Source organism: Haemorhous mexicanus, chromosome 4 (assembly GCF_027477595.1).
Source record: "Haemorhous mexicanus isolate bHaeMex1 chromosome 4, bHaeMex1.pri, whole genome shotgun sequence".
Lineage (NCBI taxonomy): Eukaryota > Metazoa > Chordata > Aves > Passeriformes > Fringillidae > Haemorhous > Haemorhous mexicanus.
The window spans coordinates 26,783,298-26,799,184 of NC_082344.1; the positions used below are offsets into that span (position 1 = coordinate 26,783,298).

The window sequence follows — 15,887 nt, forward strand, 5'->3', positions numbered from 1 at the left end:
GGAGTAGAAATGAAAAAGGAAGAAATGAAATTAAATGGATGAGTAACAGGGAATACAGTGGAACATAAGGTTTTTATTTTAGTGGAAGAAGAGAAATGGCAGAAGGTAGAAACAGATATAAAGATAAAATTTTGGAAAAAAAAAAACAAAAACAACAAGCTAAATGCATGTACCTGAGTGGCTGGTAGGAAGCAGTCAAACCAAAACCCCACATCTCAGACCAGGAAGAACTTCTAGCCTGCTTCTGACGCAGCTAATTTCTTCTAACAGAGGCAGGGGTTCAAATTTAATTGGGCCAGCTGAGCCAATCAAGCCATTAATCTTACCTGCAAAGATTTCTAGTCAAATGCCCTGTTAAAAGTTGGGGATCCTGATGAATATTTTTTAAGAGGGAGTTTTGGCTCAAATACTGTGTTATAAAGTGTTCCTTCTTTTTGCAGAAGAAGGATGTTTGTTGCATTTTAGTTCATGAACTGTTGCTTTGTCATGAAATTGTAGACACATAATCCAGAAATGTTTCCTCATTAAGAGCTGTATATAATATATTTTGACAGTATAACTATACTAAATCAAGGTGACTGCTTTTTATTGGACTGTCTCCCAGTAAACTGGCTTACCCTAATGATACTGAATGGTAATCACTCCTGCTTAGTGGGATTATATTTTACATAAATTCCCCTTAATAGTGATGTATTTAGTTAGTGCCAGATAGTTAAATGTTTATCCAAGTGTTAAATTCCAAGTGCTATTCATTGAATACACAATGTGCCAAATAAAGATTAACTATTCTATTTTTTTCTTTGCAGAAGGCATCAGTGAATAGCAGTTCCAGATAATAAAATTGACACACCTTTTTTTTTTAGACTGCCTCTGTATTGCATTTTCAAAAGGCAGGCCTTTTCTTTTGCTTCCCTATTGCATTTCAAAAATGCAAAGGAAAACGCCTACCTTTTACAAAAAAATTATATTTAGAGATCATGTAATTCACAATTTCAGGTCTGTAGTTTCATTCTTAGCTTTGCTCCAGTGCCTTATAACTTAAAAATGTGATCTTTTTAAGATTAGGTTTTCTTTAAGCTACTCTGAGCACAGCTCACTAAAAATACCAGCAAATTTAAAAATTCCTGTATGGGTAGATGTACTCTCAATAAGCAAAAGGTGGAATTTCACAGCAGGCATTTCAGCTCACTTAAGAGCACTCTTAAGAGATTGCTTAAAAAGAACATGAAACATTTCCTGCATATAAAATGATCAGCTTTCACATTTGATTTGATGTTAAGAAACTAAATCAAATTTGGAGAAAGGATTTTACTCCATAGAACCAGAATTTGTTATACATTTTGAAGAACTAAAGCATGAGAATATCCTTTACCCTGGAACCTCAACTAAATTCAGTCAGTACAAGCAAGAGAGGAGGCGGAAGAAAATGTCCACAGAAGCCAAATACAAAACACGAAGATGTGAGTGTATGACATTTGTACTAAGATGCCAGACAACAAACTTGGCAGCTGAGGCACTGACATCAAACTCTTTAAGCAACCTTGCTACTGAAGTGGTTACATCCTGGAGAGGGTGAGTCAGAAAGGGGGAACAGCTCGGATAAATCTACCAGCTACATGCCAGGGCTCGCTACTGGATGTAGTTCAGGAACTCAGGGGTGCCAAGCTGCCTAACTTTAATATTCTGCCTTGTGCTGTGACCTATTCATGGAAGTATATGTGCATTGCTCTTCATTGAAGGCAAAGATGTCACATATTTTTTACTTCACTGGTACCTGCAATAGGCTATTCAGTGGGTAGAATCTCATCCTGAAATTCACTTTTATCCTTTGGATGCAGCTTTTGAAGAATTTAATCATCGGGACTCATGCAGCTAGTTGATTGATAAATCTGTCTCTCCATCTGTCCTTCCTTCCTTGTTAGAGCTGAGATTTTAATTACAAACATCTGTGTACTGTCTCTTTCTTCGTTAAAAATAGGAAGTGAAGTTGCCCTGTAGCTGCTGACAGAGACAAAACAGAGCAAATACCATGATGGAAACATTTGTACAGCTAAGGGAGAATCCTCCCTCCTTGCCTAATAGGTGTCTAATTTCAAGGATAAGTGAACCGGCAGATTTTGGGGATTTCTCCTTGTGAGGAGGAGCATGCCAAAAAGAAATCAAATGTCTACAGTTGTTTTTTATTCATAAATTATTCTTATTATTATTAAAGGACTTCTTTTTCCCTATTTGAGTAACTCTTGATAATTGAAACAGACTCTTTGGTTAAGTTTTGTTAAACAAAACCTCCTTATCAGTGGTGTATTCTTTGTTTCATGAGAGCATTTAATTTGTTTTTCTGAGCTTCTTTACAACTCACTTTTTGTGCTCTTGTAGCTATACTAAAATCTTCATTTAGTGGTTTGAAAAATACAGTAGGAGGCTGTGGAGAGGGGGACAATGTTTCTTAAGGGAGGCTGTGTAGGGAGAGAGCATCAGTGCTTACACTTGGTCACATGAACCTTCTTACTGTGGTGGTTAGGAGCATGTGTCAGATCAAAAGATGTCCCTTGTTCCCTTCATTTTCTTCCCTTCTGCCTACTGAAGGAGCAGATGGAAGGTTCCTTTCATGATATATGTGGTTCATCATTATTTATTCATGTGTTCATCTTTCTCTTTCTGATGAGAGTACATGTAGGAGGAACATTATGAAGCCAAGGTAAGTTTCTGCAGTAGTTCCAGTAGGTTTATAAAACATCTTTGCAGCTAGAAAGACATGCATTTTACAAAAGAGCACATGGCAAACACAGTTTGCTTTAAGAGGACCCTCACTAAGCTGTTTATTCATAATTCTGTGGTGTGATGCTCCACATATTCTGAATTATTGCAGTGCTAGCCACCACGGCTGTAGGGTTACTAATAATAGTGTAACTTAGACTCATTGTTCATAGGGGATAAGGAATGGTGAGTCTACAGCTTTCTTCTGCTAGCAAGGCACTGCTGAGAGACATGCCTTGCCTTTCCCTTCCCCCTTTCTGCCTTTTATTTCATTTGAAGGTGTACAAAATAATACAGAGAGGAGAGAAGAGTGAATAGAGGAAAGTGAAATTTCAGAGGAAAGAGCTGAGAGGGAAAAGAGTGGAGAATTTTAATTTGAAACACATTAGATTTTTATCCTATGATTTCTGCTACTTAATTAACCAGTCTGATAGCCATGGTGCTCAGCTCTCCAGCTCTGATCTGTGGCATTAAAGATTTTCCTGCCCACATCCTTAACTATTCTGACTTCAGGCACTGCAAAAACCACAAAAAGCAAGCATATTGACATTTTAATCACTCAGCTGTGACATCAATAAGATTTTGACACTATGTGATCTAACATAGCCTTTGTCTGGATATCAAGTGATACAAGGAGGCATCTAAAGCAGCAGGCTTAACCTTAGAGGGCTTTCCCCTCCAATTATGCTTCCTTAGACTGTGTGCAAAAGGGCTGCTTTTAATGCAGCATTATTACAGTCCTACAGTTTCTTTGCTTTAAGAGGGGACAGCTCTAGCTGTGGGCTGGTGTAAGCAGACTGAAAATCAGTCTTTAAAAAAAGCATTTGAAATCACAGATACATCACAGATAGCAAAAGGATTATGAGGTGTGGCACCCTAATGTCAGGCTATCTGCATAGCTAGGTTTTTTCTAGACACAAATTTAATGGATTTTAAAGGGGTTGCAGTTCTGCTAAAGGAACGTTGGCTATGATTTCCTTTTTGGCTAGTACAGAAACACAAGAGGAGACTAAGTGGTAGAGATTTGCCTAGGTCTTTCTTGCTCTTGTAGAATTCTTACATGATCTAACTACAATTGAAATAGCAATTTAAAAGATGACAGCTGAAATAAGTTTTCAAAACAGTTTACCTTCTAATAATTTACTAGGAAGCCCAGAATGAAACTAGCATGCAGAAGATTGATATCCTTAATAAATAATACCTCTTTAGTGGTTATATACAGAGAGACAGGAAGCCAGGCAGGCTTTCTCCAGCCTCTGAAGAGAAGAAATAAAAGCAAGAGTTGAGGGTTGCCTATGCTAAAGCCACTAGCAGTTCCTAATTCTCAGCAAAACCTACCTTATTTCTCCTAGAGCCAGGCAGTGGTAGGGGTACCAGCCCTGTGGCAGCACTGATGTGTGGTCTCCCAGTGTCAGGTTCTGCAGAATCAAAAACAACTGATGGTTTTTACAATCATAGTGAAAATACTGCTACATAAACATGACAATCTATTGTCCACTCCAAAGAATAACACCACACACACTTCCCTTCATTTTTGTTCCTGTGTCCCTGTATGTTTTATGTATTTGTACGGGACAGGTGTTATGTGAAGCTGAGCACAGAGGAGAGTCACACACAGGACTGTTCGCTCATGTTTTGTAAGTGAAGCAAATGTCCCATTTGGGCACTATAAGAAATGCTTATATACCTACAGCTGTGCTGAAATCATCTTCAAGACCTCCAGCTTGGTATTCTCTTCTACAGACATGCATTTCAACACTTAGTACCTGAACTGAGTGTACAGTTGACTCTGCAGACAAGCAAAGGGTGGTTGAAGATCTTTGTTTAGACTTCACAGGGCAGCCCTGTGCATTATTTGCCTGTCAAGTCTTCCTCCTTTAAAAGAGTATAAAAAATACAGAGCAAAATTGCTATATTTAACAAGGCAATTTTAGGTTTATAAAGACATCTTGTTCCAATTAAAATACCCTTCCTTGTTTAAGCATTTCAAAACTCCAGAAAGATTGGTTTCCTGTAAGAAAAATATCTGCTAATAACATGTGACTTGCAAAATTAATTTGTATATTACAGCATATTCTTTTTTTTCCCAGCTTCTTTATTAGTACTTTAATATGATGAACACAGAATCCCTGGAAAAAATGGGGTTTTTTTTGCAGATACTAAACAGAGTAATATACATGAGGATGGAAGAGTAATTTTCCTGGCACATTCTCTTCAGATGCCTTATATGGAGGATCTACTATAAACTACTTGCAAAGATTTAGTGTCATACTGTCATCTCTCTATTTTGAAACTGAATTAATTTGTATATTACACCCAGTGTAAATTGCATGTGTTATGCTGAGGAAGAGCAGTGCTTACTTAGACTTGCTGAAGTAGAGAAGCTGAAGCACCCTGTGGCATTTTTACACCTAAGACAATTCCTGGCAAAAGTGCCTCAGGGAGCACTGTGGGCTGATAGTAGTAATTCTTCTGCCTGATGCCAGAGTAAAGTGCTTTTCCTCAAAATAATGATGTTTGAGCACTCACCCAAGGTAGAGTAGAGGTGGGGTGTTCTGCACTCACTGCTGGTCTAATTAATCCATCTTCCCTCTTTTATGACTAGCAAAAGTTTGACATTGATACCCAACTGACTAACAAGAAACATTAGGATTTTGGTTTGAAGGGATGAGTGAGTATATGCAGGTGTGCCTCCTCTACTGCTTCAGAGTAGGAATAAGTCACTGGTCAGTTTTCATCTGTGTGATCCCAGGTAACTGATTTCCCAGTTTCTGAGAGGGCTGTTAAGGCTGTGGTTTTATGGTGCTCACTTGCTTTTCTTAATAAAATAAATCAGGGTGTATCTGCTGCACACAACTTGCCTGGAGAAGCATTTAATTTTATTTTCCCACTTCTTGCAGGATATATTTAGTTCTACTTATGTAATTTATGCTTTGCACAGTAATGAGTCCATCAAACTACAGACCAAGAAAATAGGACTGGATACTGTATATCTCAGCAGCGTGACAGGAGAAAATGCATTAATGTCTCCTGCCTACTAATACACATTCACACATATCCATATTTTGCATCTTGAATTCTGTACTTTGAGTTTCGAACTTAAAGGAGAGAGAAGCTCTTCCTTAACAGACATCTGTCTGGACTAGTCTTTAATCCTGATATGATTTTCTCTAAATTCAGACTTTCATTTTGCATGCCCATATCCATTGGAAAATATTGCTACTAAGTATATGCTATATGTCAGGGTTTGTAAAAGCTTTCAAATAAGCCATAAGCTCCTTTACATTTTATCTTCTGAGAAGTTTTTTTCAGTGTATTTCAAAAATTGCAGTTAACTAGATTACAAGCAAGTTAATAATAACTAGCACTTACATTATGCATGAGATGCTGAGATTACTCTTTACTGATGCCTAATCTGTTTGTATCAGATGTCATCACTGACATACTGGAGCTGAGTGGTCGTAGCCAAACACCAACAGCCCAAATTAGAATTATGTACAGAAATGGGAAGCATAACTGCAGTCCAGACTTGAAGTTCTCTGTTTTCAGTCTGTTTTCTGTCATGTAGACATAACCAGCTCTCAGACACTGAAGCATGTGTGAACCACAAAACCCATGGGAGTCACCTCTGCCAGGCTTGTGCTGGCTTCTGTTCAGGGGCAGCTTGAGTGAATCTCTCCCACTCTTGGAGGCAGCAGAGTGGTCCTGGGGCTGCCACAAATCAAATTCAATTGCACCCCTGAGAGTGGGGAAAGGAAGGAAGACGAGAAGAGAGAGGATGGTATGTTATTATCGATTTACAGGTGAAGCACAGAAAAAGAGTGGTTGCAAACTGCATTCAGATGGATTTGTTTTGCTTTGTAAAAGTCATGAACTGGAGCATCTCACAGTAAACTCTGAAGAATGCAAATAACTTCCCTTATAAATGGCTTAAGAAGTCATGCTGCTTTCTAAAGTGATAGCTGCCATCTAGTTGTACTGTGTGTCACACTAATATTCATCTCAAATAGGCCATTTTTAAAAGCGTTAGCAAAATATGTTATAGCATCTAGTAGCTTTTCTATAACTGCAGTTGAATCAAAGTTGGTTTTCAGTTTGTTACAGAGCATTGCTGTTGGCCAGCAGTGTTAGGTGGGGCTCTGTTAGGGAGCAGCTGCACAATTCCTCTTACTACATACAGAAAGGGGAAAGCTTTTGTCACAAATCTTTGATATCTACTACAGGAAATCAGTGTTTTTCCCTTTCCCTTCTACTGAGTCTGTACTGGAGCCACTCAGTAACAGAGTAACATAGAAGATATTTTAGTGAGAGTAAGAGGAGTCTACAACCAGGATCATCTTAGCTCTCCCTCTTCTCCAGTTTCTGATTCCTACACTGCATTAAGCTGTACCCTAAACTGTAAGAACTTTCCCCATCATTCCTTGAACATTTCAAATAATTCATCTCTTCAAAGAGTCATTCCTTGACTTTTACATAATACCTTTACCTGCTGCATCTCTCTTTATGACCTTTGCTCTTACAGTCTCTCCAGTTTTTTCCCCAAGTAACCATGCATCTGTATATACTTACATAGCAGTCACGTTATAAAGGTCAGTTGATTAGAAATGGCAAAGTATTATGTTCTATGAGTAGATCAGATACAATAAGTATGGAAACTAAACTAACAGTTGGCTTCTTATATGGGAAATAATGACTATCATAATAACTTTTGAGAAGACTTCCCTTCTGCTTCTTTCTGTTCTTCCCCAAAGCAATTTGATGCATAAGTCATTTTTGTGTGATGTATGTGTTTTTCAGATATGGAGACAAGTGAAAAAATCCAGAAAAGTGGAGTTCTTCAGGTGTTCGCGAGTCTGTTGACGCCACAATCTTCCTGCACAGCAAAAGTAGCTAACATCATAGCAGAAGTAGCCAGAAATGGTGAGGTTTTCTACAAGAACTTTTCTGCTGGAACATCTTCAGTTTTTCACCTCACTTGTCAGTATGTTTTACTTCATTTATGTTTTCATTTTATAGATTAGACACCTTTCATCTCCCTCCCTTTCACTCTTTTTGTTTTGTCTAATTTTTTTTCTGTACTTTTTAATACAATCAGAACAGCAGTTGGCTGCTGGAATTTCTCTTACTTTCATTCTGTTTAGTTTTTGAGACAGTAATGTAATTTATTGGACAGAAATAGCTGACCACTGATGAAATGCATTTCTGTATGAAAAGCATGTAGAAGAAGAGACATGCACAATGTGTGCAGCCAGTTATGCATAGGGCCCATAGTTATAGCAGTAGCATCTATACAGGTGGTTAAGGGATAGTAGATAATTTCTTTGGTCTGAAATTTTTCATAACCATTATGAGTCTTTGATACCACATTGAAACCATTTAGTCCTACCTAAAGAGCATTATATGTGTTGGAGCCCAAAGTCCCAAATAAGAATCAGTTCCATTTTGATATGTATTATATACATACACTATATAATAAAACATCAGAGGGAATAAAAAAACTATTTAAATTTTTCTTTAGAAAGAATTATCTTAAAGCTTACCCAATACCTGTGTATCATGGCCTCATACCTGCAAGCAGATACTATGGGCAGACCCTGTGATGAGGGTAGAGGACATTTGTGGCTGACTTTTCTCACTCCTGGACTTGCTGCTGTCACAGCTGAAGAGGCACAGATTCCATTTTGGACTTTCCTTCCCCACAGGCCAGAGAGAGCAAAGTAGAAGGTTCTTAACTCCTGTCCTGGAAGCCTTATCCCTCTCCCTTTGTAAACTCTCATGCCAATGCCTCTTCAGGGAAAGGGCTACATTTTTGTTGACTACTTTCACATTCCATTTCCACCTTTTCTGAGCAATCACAGACTACAGCTTCTTACGGATACCCCATGGTGACCTCCACCCAATTTACTGGTTTTAAGACAGAGTTATATATTGTAATTCAGAAACAGCATGAGTGAGAAAAGAGATATGTTTAGTTTTTAAGTGTTAAAATTATTTAGATAAAGAAACAATAAAATATGTACACATAGAAATTTAAATTTAGAAATGTTTCAGAATGATATTTAGGCAAATATATCATGGGGGTTTTTTTGTACTTAGTGAATTCATAATTAGTCTTTTTAGAACAACACTGTCAACCATGTGTCCTCACAGTTGCTCCTTTTAGCTCCTACCCAAGAAGGGAAAAGTTATGAAGAAAATCAATGTTCACAATAGCTAAACTGATTACTATATATTGTTTCTGCAGAGATTCCCTTGCAGAGCATTTTAGCCAGTAACTGAAATCACACATGAAATGTCTGAATAGTTTCTAATGTGTCCTTTTCCCTGACAGCTTTTAAACTGATGCATTATGTACACTCTCCAAAAAGCTGGCATTTTATCTGGTTCATCATACAAAATAGCTTTTGTCTTTTCCTGAGAGTCATCAGCAGGTGTAAATGGGACCTCAGCCCAAATTAAAGTGAAGGTATTCAGAAATTATTTAAGGTCCCAGTGCTTTCAAGACTGAGATCATCTGGGTATCTCTCATTGGTTTCTAAGTCTGATGAAATAGTTGCTTAAGGAGGATAGGGAATACCTCATTTAAATTCTGTTGTTTTCTTTGTTTTATTGCATAAAACAGAGTTTAATGCTTATATTGTACCTGTTTTCAACAAACTTTAGGGCACTTTGAGAAATTTGTGTTATCAACATTCAATGGATAGTAAGCATTAAACCCATTTCTTGAGTGGTCATGCCATGCAGTACTGCCAGAACGGGGAGCAGAGACTGTGCTTTTGAGTGTTACTGATACAGCCGCATCTTTTCCTTCCCCACTTCTTGTTTTCCTCTTACATTCCCCTCATCTGATCATATGCACACCCATCTGATCACATCAAATCTCTTTACTTGCCATGGTGGCTTTGTCGTGTTTCATCTCTTCACCTCTTCATGCTCTTGCTGTTTCACCTCCTCTGCTCACATGACTCTTCCTCCTCCCAGCTTGAGCTCATATTTGTTTCTTCTATTTTAAACACCCAAACATACAAAACTCCTTTAGTCACTCATATCTCTCCAGCTACAGCTATTTGCCTTTCAACTGTGAGCATCCTGAAGGCTCAGATGAACTTGTTACATGGAGTTTCTCTCTCCACTGTAGACCTTTAAAACCCTCTTCCAAGGTTTTTAGTCTTGTCTTCTTTGCCAAGTGCAGCAATGAGAGAGCATCATCTTCACAGTCTGTAATACTACAATGCAATTACATTTCACTTTCAAAATCTTGTCCTTCTTTTGGTTTATGTTACTCTGTCCTCAGTGGTTCTTCTCTTAACTTCTTAAGTGATTCTTTGCTGTTTTCTTCAAAGGATCTGCTTCACTTCTCTCCCAGTTTAGTGGAAAGCTTTTAAAGACTGTTCTCAATTACTTTCTCATTCTCCTATTACTTCTGTGTAGTATCAGCTGCAAAAGTAGTTGCAGTTACCACATCTTTGTTCTTGTTTCACAGATATATTTTGATACATATGGCACCGGTTCTTTTACTTCTTGCTCTTACATGACCTTGATAAACACAAGTTTGCTCAGTGATTGACCAATGATTTTGTTGCTGTAAAACCTACCACTCACTCCAGATGGAGGGAGGGTGGAGGAAGGGCTTCTTATTCCTTTTCAACACGTGAGGAAGAACCTAAACAAACAGCAGGATAGACTGAGACCTCTCAGGTCTTTTAGGAGAGAGCAAGTTTCATTTCCTGATACAGACTAGGAGAAAAAAAAGCACCTGACTTTGATGATGTAGAGACTATGGTAAGTTAGTGGGTGTAAAAGAAAGTGATTCAGGGATAGCTGAGGAACAGGGAAGAGTTTTTACAGGCAATTGAGAGGAAGAGGCTGAGGGGACAGAGCAGATAGAGGAAGAAACTAAATACATCTAATAAATAAACATTGCAATGAAGTTGAAAGTGAGTGATAAAGAAATTTACTGAATGTTACAAGGACATGGCAAGACCAGTTTTAAAGACCAGATGTATCTGATATTTGTTTTGTTCATTACAATGGATACTATCACCATCTATCACACTACAGCATCTAGCCACAGTTCTAAAATGTTACAGTACCTTGGGAAGGTGGGTTAATTGTGCTCACATCTATCTTTTCTTGGACCTGTGCAAGTGTACAGATATTGCTGATTCTTCCTAATCTGTGTGTTGATGTATCAGATTTATATCATCCCATGATCATTACTTACTTCTGACAATTCTTTAGTTAAAATAACATTGCAGGATTAAATACAAAAGGGACTAGATTTTGTAGCTACCAAAACATCAGAGAACATTGTAATAGGTGAAACAAATGGAGTATTTGAGAAGATGTATTTGTACTTCAAGCATTGTATGAAATCGTTGAGTTATTGGCATGAGGAATTCTGTTGATCCAGAATCAAAAAGGTTTTCTCATCTGTTTTTAGGGGGATTGTATACCCTGGTTCATTCTGTCTCATAAATGATTCAGTAACAAAAAGGTTAATTGATTCTGAAAGATCCAATATTGTTTAGGATCAGGAAGAGACATAACTTGCCCCTCTGCTCAGCCCTGGTGAGGCTGCATCCTGATTAGTTTCCAGTTTTGGGCTCCTCTGTACAAGAGACATGGAGCTCCTGGAGCAGGTCCAGCAGAGGCTACAAGGGTGAGAGGGAACTGGAGCATTTCTTACAAGGAAAGGCTGAGGGAGCTGCATCTGTTCAGCCTTGAGAAGAGATGACAGAGAGAGGACCTTACCAATGTATGAGGAAGAACTTCTTTATTGTATGGGTGACCAAGCACTGCAACAGATTGCCCAGAGGGGTTGTGGAGTCTCTTTCACTGCAGTTATCCAAGAACCATCTGGATGCAATCCTATGCCCTGTGCTCTGGGATGACCCTGCTTAAGCAGGAAGGTTGGACCAGATGAGGCATTGAAGTCCCTTCCAATCTTACCCACTCTGTGATTCTGTGATAATTTGCAGTTCAGAACAAATCAAAAATATATTGACCATTTGCCTTACAATACTACATCTTTAAAGAGTGCTCTTTAGTAAACTGTGAAATAACACTGGTGTTATCAGGTGGTTCCTTCTATAAACCACCTTTTTAAAATGTTCAGCACAGTGCCTGCCTAGCTGTATCTCCTTCTGTAGAACTGCCCTTTATGTCTCTGACACCAGGATAGTTCTCTATGACTTGCACAGATGTAAAATAATTCTTTGGTTCTCTGTGGCATAGCAGGAAGGAAGTGCAGAGAGCTTCCCAGTGGATGGGTCCTCTACCTTTCCTCCCATGGTGGGCATCAGTTAGATTGTAGAAAGCTACAGGCCTTTGGGCTCACATAAACTCTTGTATTTCTCATCCTCTTTTTCTGTTCTTTTCTTCACCTTCTAAATAAAAGCCTGTTACTGAGCTTTTTTTATTTTCTTTTTTTTATTGTCTTAAAGCAAAAGCTTTTCTGGAATTCTAATTAAGGCAATAGAGAGTAAAAAATGCTGCTCTTGAATACTAGTTTAAAGTCATCTTTTATGTTATTTAGAAATTCTAGTTTATGTTGAATTTGTTGTGAATTCACTGTTCTTTGCAGCACTTCTTTGTGATGCTAAAAATATGCGTCATCTGATCTGTGTTAAATTAGTTTCCATGGAAGTCAATTAATGCCCTTAATTCCTTCTAAATTAGTAAATATTGGAAAGAATTAAGCCCAAATCCTGACTTGGGCTTATTCTCTAGAAACTTGCATGAGAATTAACACTGTTTGTCTGTGCATATGTTTAGGGCACACAAAAGGTCCAGTTGCCGGGCCAGTGTAAGTGGGATTGATGGGATTTGGAATAGCTGGCCTGGCGTTAATTCTGCTTTATTTGCAGAATTCATGCGGAACCCCTGTGTGGATGCTGGGCTGATCCCTCCCTTGGTGCAGCTTTTAAACTGCAAAGACCAGGAAGTTTTGCTTCAAACAGGACGTGCCCTGGGCAATATATGCTACGATAGCCGTGAGTGTTGAAATCTGCTGTATTTTGTACTTGCTCTTGTGGAAGGGAGGGGAGTATTTTGGTGTTCTGTATACTGTGTGCTGCGGGGTCATTCTCCTCTTTTCCTGGTTTTTATTTACCCCACGATTCTTCTGATTGGATGAGAAAATTGAACATCTCACTTGCATAATGCTTTTGTGACAGAAAGATTAAAACGTTTTCAATATTGTAATACAACTGGATATAAAATAGAAAGGTTTTCTGATCCTGGGTTTGGTTTTTTGGTTTTTTTTTTCAAACATAATGAACTAGGTTTTTAAGAAGCAGATGCTACATATGCAGAGGCACTGAACAGTTAATTTTTCCTCAGACAGAATGTGTTGGAATGGAACAGAGTCAGAATGGAACACTCATATTCTAACCAGTCTCAAATCTGTGCAGAGCTGCATATGTGGCTGAAATGATGCCTGAGTTATGTTGCTGATTCTCAAAATTCTTATGTAGTCAATCAGTTGCTCCAGGATTACATATTTGTACTTTTGGTAGTCAAGGGGGGTTGGGGTGGTGGGGGGAAACATTGGTTAGGCTTTTTAGCTTTTTATGGGCACAATAAATTTTTACGATGAGAAGCAATTGAGATTTGAAATGCAAGTATGACTGCATGTGCTGATTACATGCATGGGTGTGTCATCTGCAAAACCAAACCAGCAGTTGCATCGTTTTGAAAATGCAGCCTCATTATCCCTTACTTCAAAATTTTGAAAAAAGCCTTTGCACAATAAATATGGTGCAGAAGCAGAGACACCAGGAACATGTTGCACATGAAGGAATTATGGATGTCTGCAGATGGGAAGTGAGATGAAATTGTAAAATCATTTTGTTATCCTGAGAGTTAGTGACTTATTTTATATGGTGAGAATTTTTCTGCATACGATGTTTACCGAAAGTTCTGCTATATGAATACTGGCTGTAACCTTTCTCCTTGCTATGTTTTTCATCTGAGTTTGAAAATTTACATTTTATGATGTTTTAAATTACCTTGCCTTTGACCTCAGGGAGGTTAATCACATATTGGCATTTCCAGTTACAGACAACTACTGCTTGAGGATGTTAATGTATAATTCTTTCATTTAGGATTTTCTTTAAGGTGACCAATCAAGTGAACAGCTGCTTCCCAATGGAAACTTCACAAAGAAGCTGTTAAGCTTCCTATAACATAATTTATTTATTCTATTCTGTTTCAGGATTATGTATGAAATCAAGGTCACTCTCAGGTGCACTGGTTTATTTCATATAAGTAAAATCTATGTAACTGTTCATGTCATTATTGTTCGTCCCACATTTTTTCATGAAATACAATAAGGGCACCTAGAAATGGTTTTGTAGTGTGAGGTTTTGTGGACTGCTACTGGCTTTTGCATTGCAGAATTTATCCTGTACAGAAAACTGTATTACTCACCTTGTGTTGTCCTTCTGTGGAGCAAAGCTAGCACTGATAAAATCTACAGTAGGCAGTGATGTGTTCTGTGTGCCATGTGTTGTCGTGCTCCTGTGGGAGGACAGTCACTACCTTCCCTGTGTATGTGAATAAAATTAATGAGTAAAGTGTAATAAAATGTGACAAAAATCAAGGTTAGCATATTGGATTTGAGTGGAGGAGACTATTTACAGTGCTTAGTTATCACATCAATCCTATCAGACATTTGCTGTTAACTTAATGTGTAATTATTAAATATTTATGCACTCTATCCTAAATTCTTCTTTAGGACAAATACTTTCAGTATGCCAATTACTAGAAAATGTAATATATTTCAGTTTCTTACTTTTGGTTTTCCCTAACAAGGAGATATAAAGTATAAAAAAGACAAGATGTGGAAGCCGGTAGTTCTAATTAAAAATGCAACATATTGATAGTAATTTTTTTTCAATTGAGACAAAAGCATCTGTTACCCTTCTGGTAATTGTAATTTGTATAAGAACTTGAAATACATCAGTAACTAGATTTTTCCAATTACATGAACTTTTTTTTTTCAGTGCTGCTGGCCATGTTACTATAGCATGCAGCAATGAGGAATGTCTCTAAGTCCTAAATCAATGTTAAGCTGAGCCTATGCAATAAAGTCCATATTGGATTGCTTATAGCAGTATTTCTTAATATTGAAAGCCCAGTTGTCCTGTATTTCATCCCAGCAAGCATGCATCACCTTGTTTAGTGACAGCTTGTGCCATAGTGAGTTAATCTGGTCTCTATTTCTGAGAGAAGTTGGCACGGTGCAGGATTAAAGTTGTGGGACAAACAGCTCCTTCTGCAGGGAAAGCCACTTAAAACTGGCCTTGAAGAGGAGAAGGATTGCCTGAATTGTTTTTCCAAAGGAAAATGGCAGTGGTTCCTCAGTGTTCACAACTACCAGAGTTGCTGCATGAAGGCAAGACTATTTCCTAAGTTCAGGAGTGGCTACTCCTGGAACACAGCTACTGTGGAAAGGTAATTCATGACTAAGTCCCAATGCTGAGAGAGATTTAGTACCATCCATGAGTTAAAGGGGAATTACACCTGGCCAAAGACCTCACTGAAAAGATTCATTTCCTCACAGAAAACATGATATGAAAATTTGTTGACTTACTGATAGATTTTCTTGTCTATTATGTTTGGGGTAGACCTATTATTGTCTTGGTCCTCACATGTGTTAGCCCTCAAAACCCTACTAAATTACCTACTTGAACATGGAAGAAAATATAGAGAATTAAATGCATTACATAAACAGTTAAAGAGGGAAAAAATAGGACTTTTACCAAGCAGCCTTGAGAGCATCCCTTTTAAAGTATTTGTTTTGAAGAAATCTGTGTTATGTGAATCTCTGAACATCAAGAATACAAGCAAATATAATTGCAAAGCAGGATAGAAGGAAACTTTGTTAGTACTGATGAGGTTCTGGTCTTCCAGCCTTCCTCTTGTATGCAGAGATACAAGAAACAATTGAGGCAGATAAAAAGATTTTTAAGTCAGAAGTAATGAATTGCAGACTGTCAGAAGCAAATGTATGCAGATTGTCCAGTGCAGCCCTACAGTTTAAGAACAGATTACTTCATGTTCCTGTACAGCCTGTAATTGTTCTACACACTTTCTCTAGTAAATGCCACAGACACCTCAGCCCT

General features: G+C 38.0%; 1 protein-coding gene across 7 annotated transcripts in view; it reads left to right on the plus strand.

The window, feature by feature from the left end:
- The window catches only part of RAP1GDS1 (Rap1 GTPase-GDP dissociation stimulator 1), a 91,181-nt gene that overhangs the window by 39,498 nt on the left and 35,796 nt on the right, over positions 1 to 15,887 (plus strand). For 4 of the 7 annotated variants that reach the window (XM_059844142.1, XM_059844145.1, XM_059844143.1 and 1 more), the window contains 2 exons: positions 7,555 to 7,677; positions 12,627 to 12,752. In XM_059844142.1, coding sequence (XP_059700125.1) covers positions 7,555 to 7,677; positions 12,627 to 12,752 — 249 coding nt within the window. Of the gene's footprint in view, positions 1 to 7,554; positions 7,739 to 12,626; positions 12,753 to 15,887 lie in introns of those variants that run through there. The other 3 variants (XM_059844146.1, XM_059844149.1, XM_059844147.1) reach the window with 2 other exon arrangements.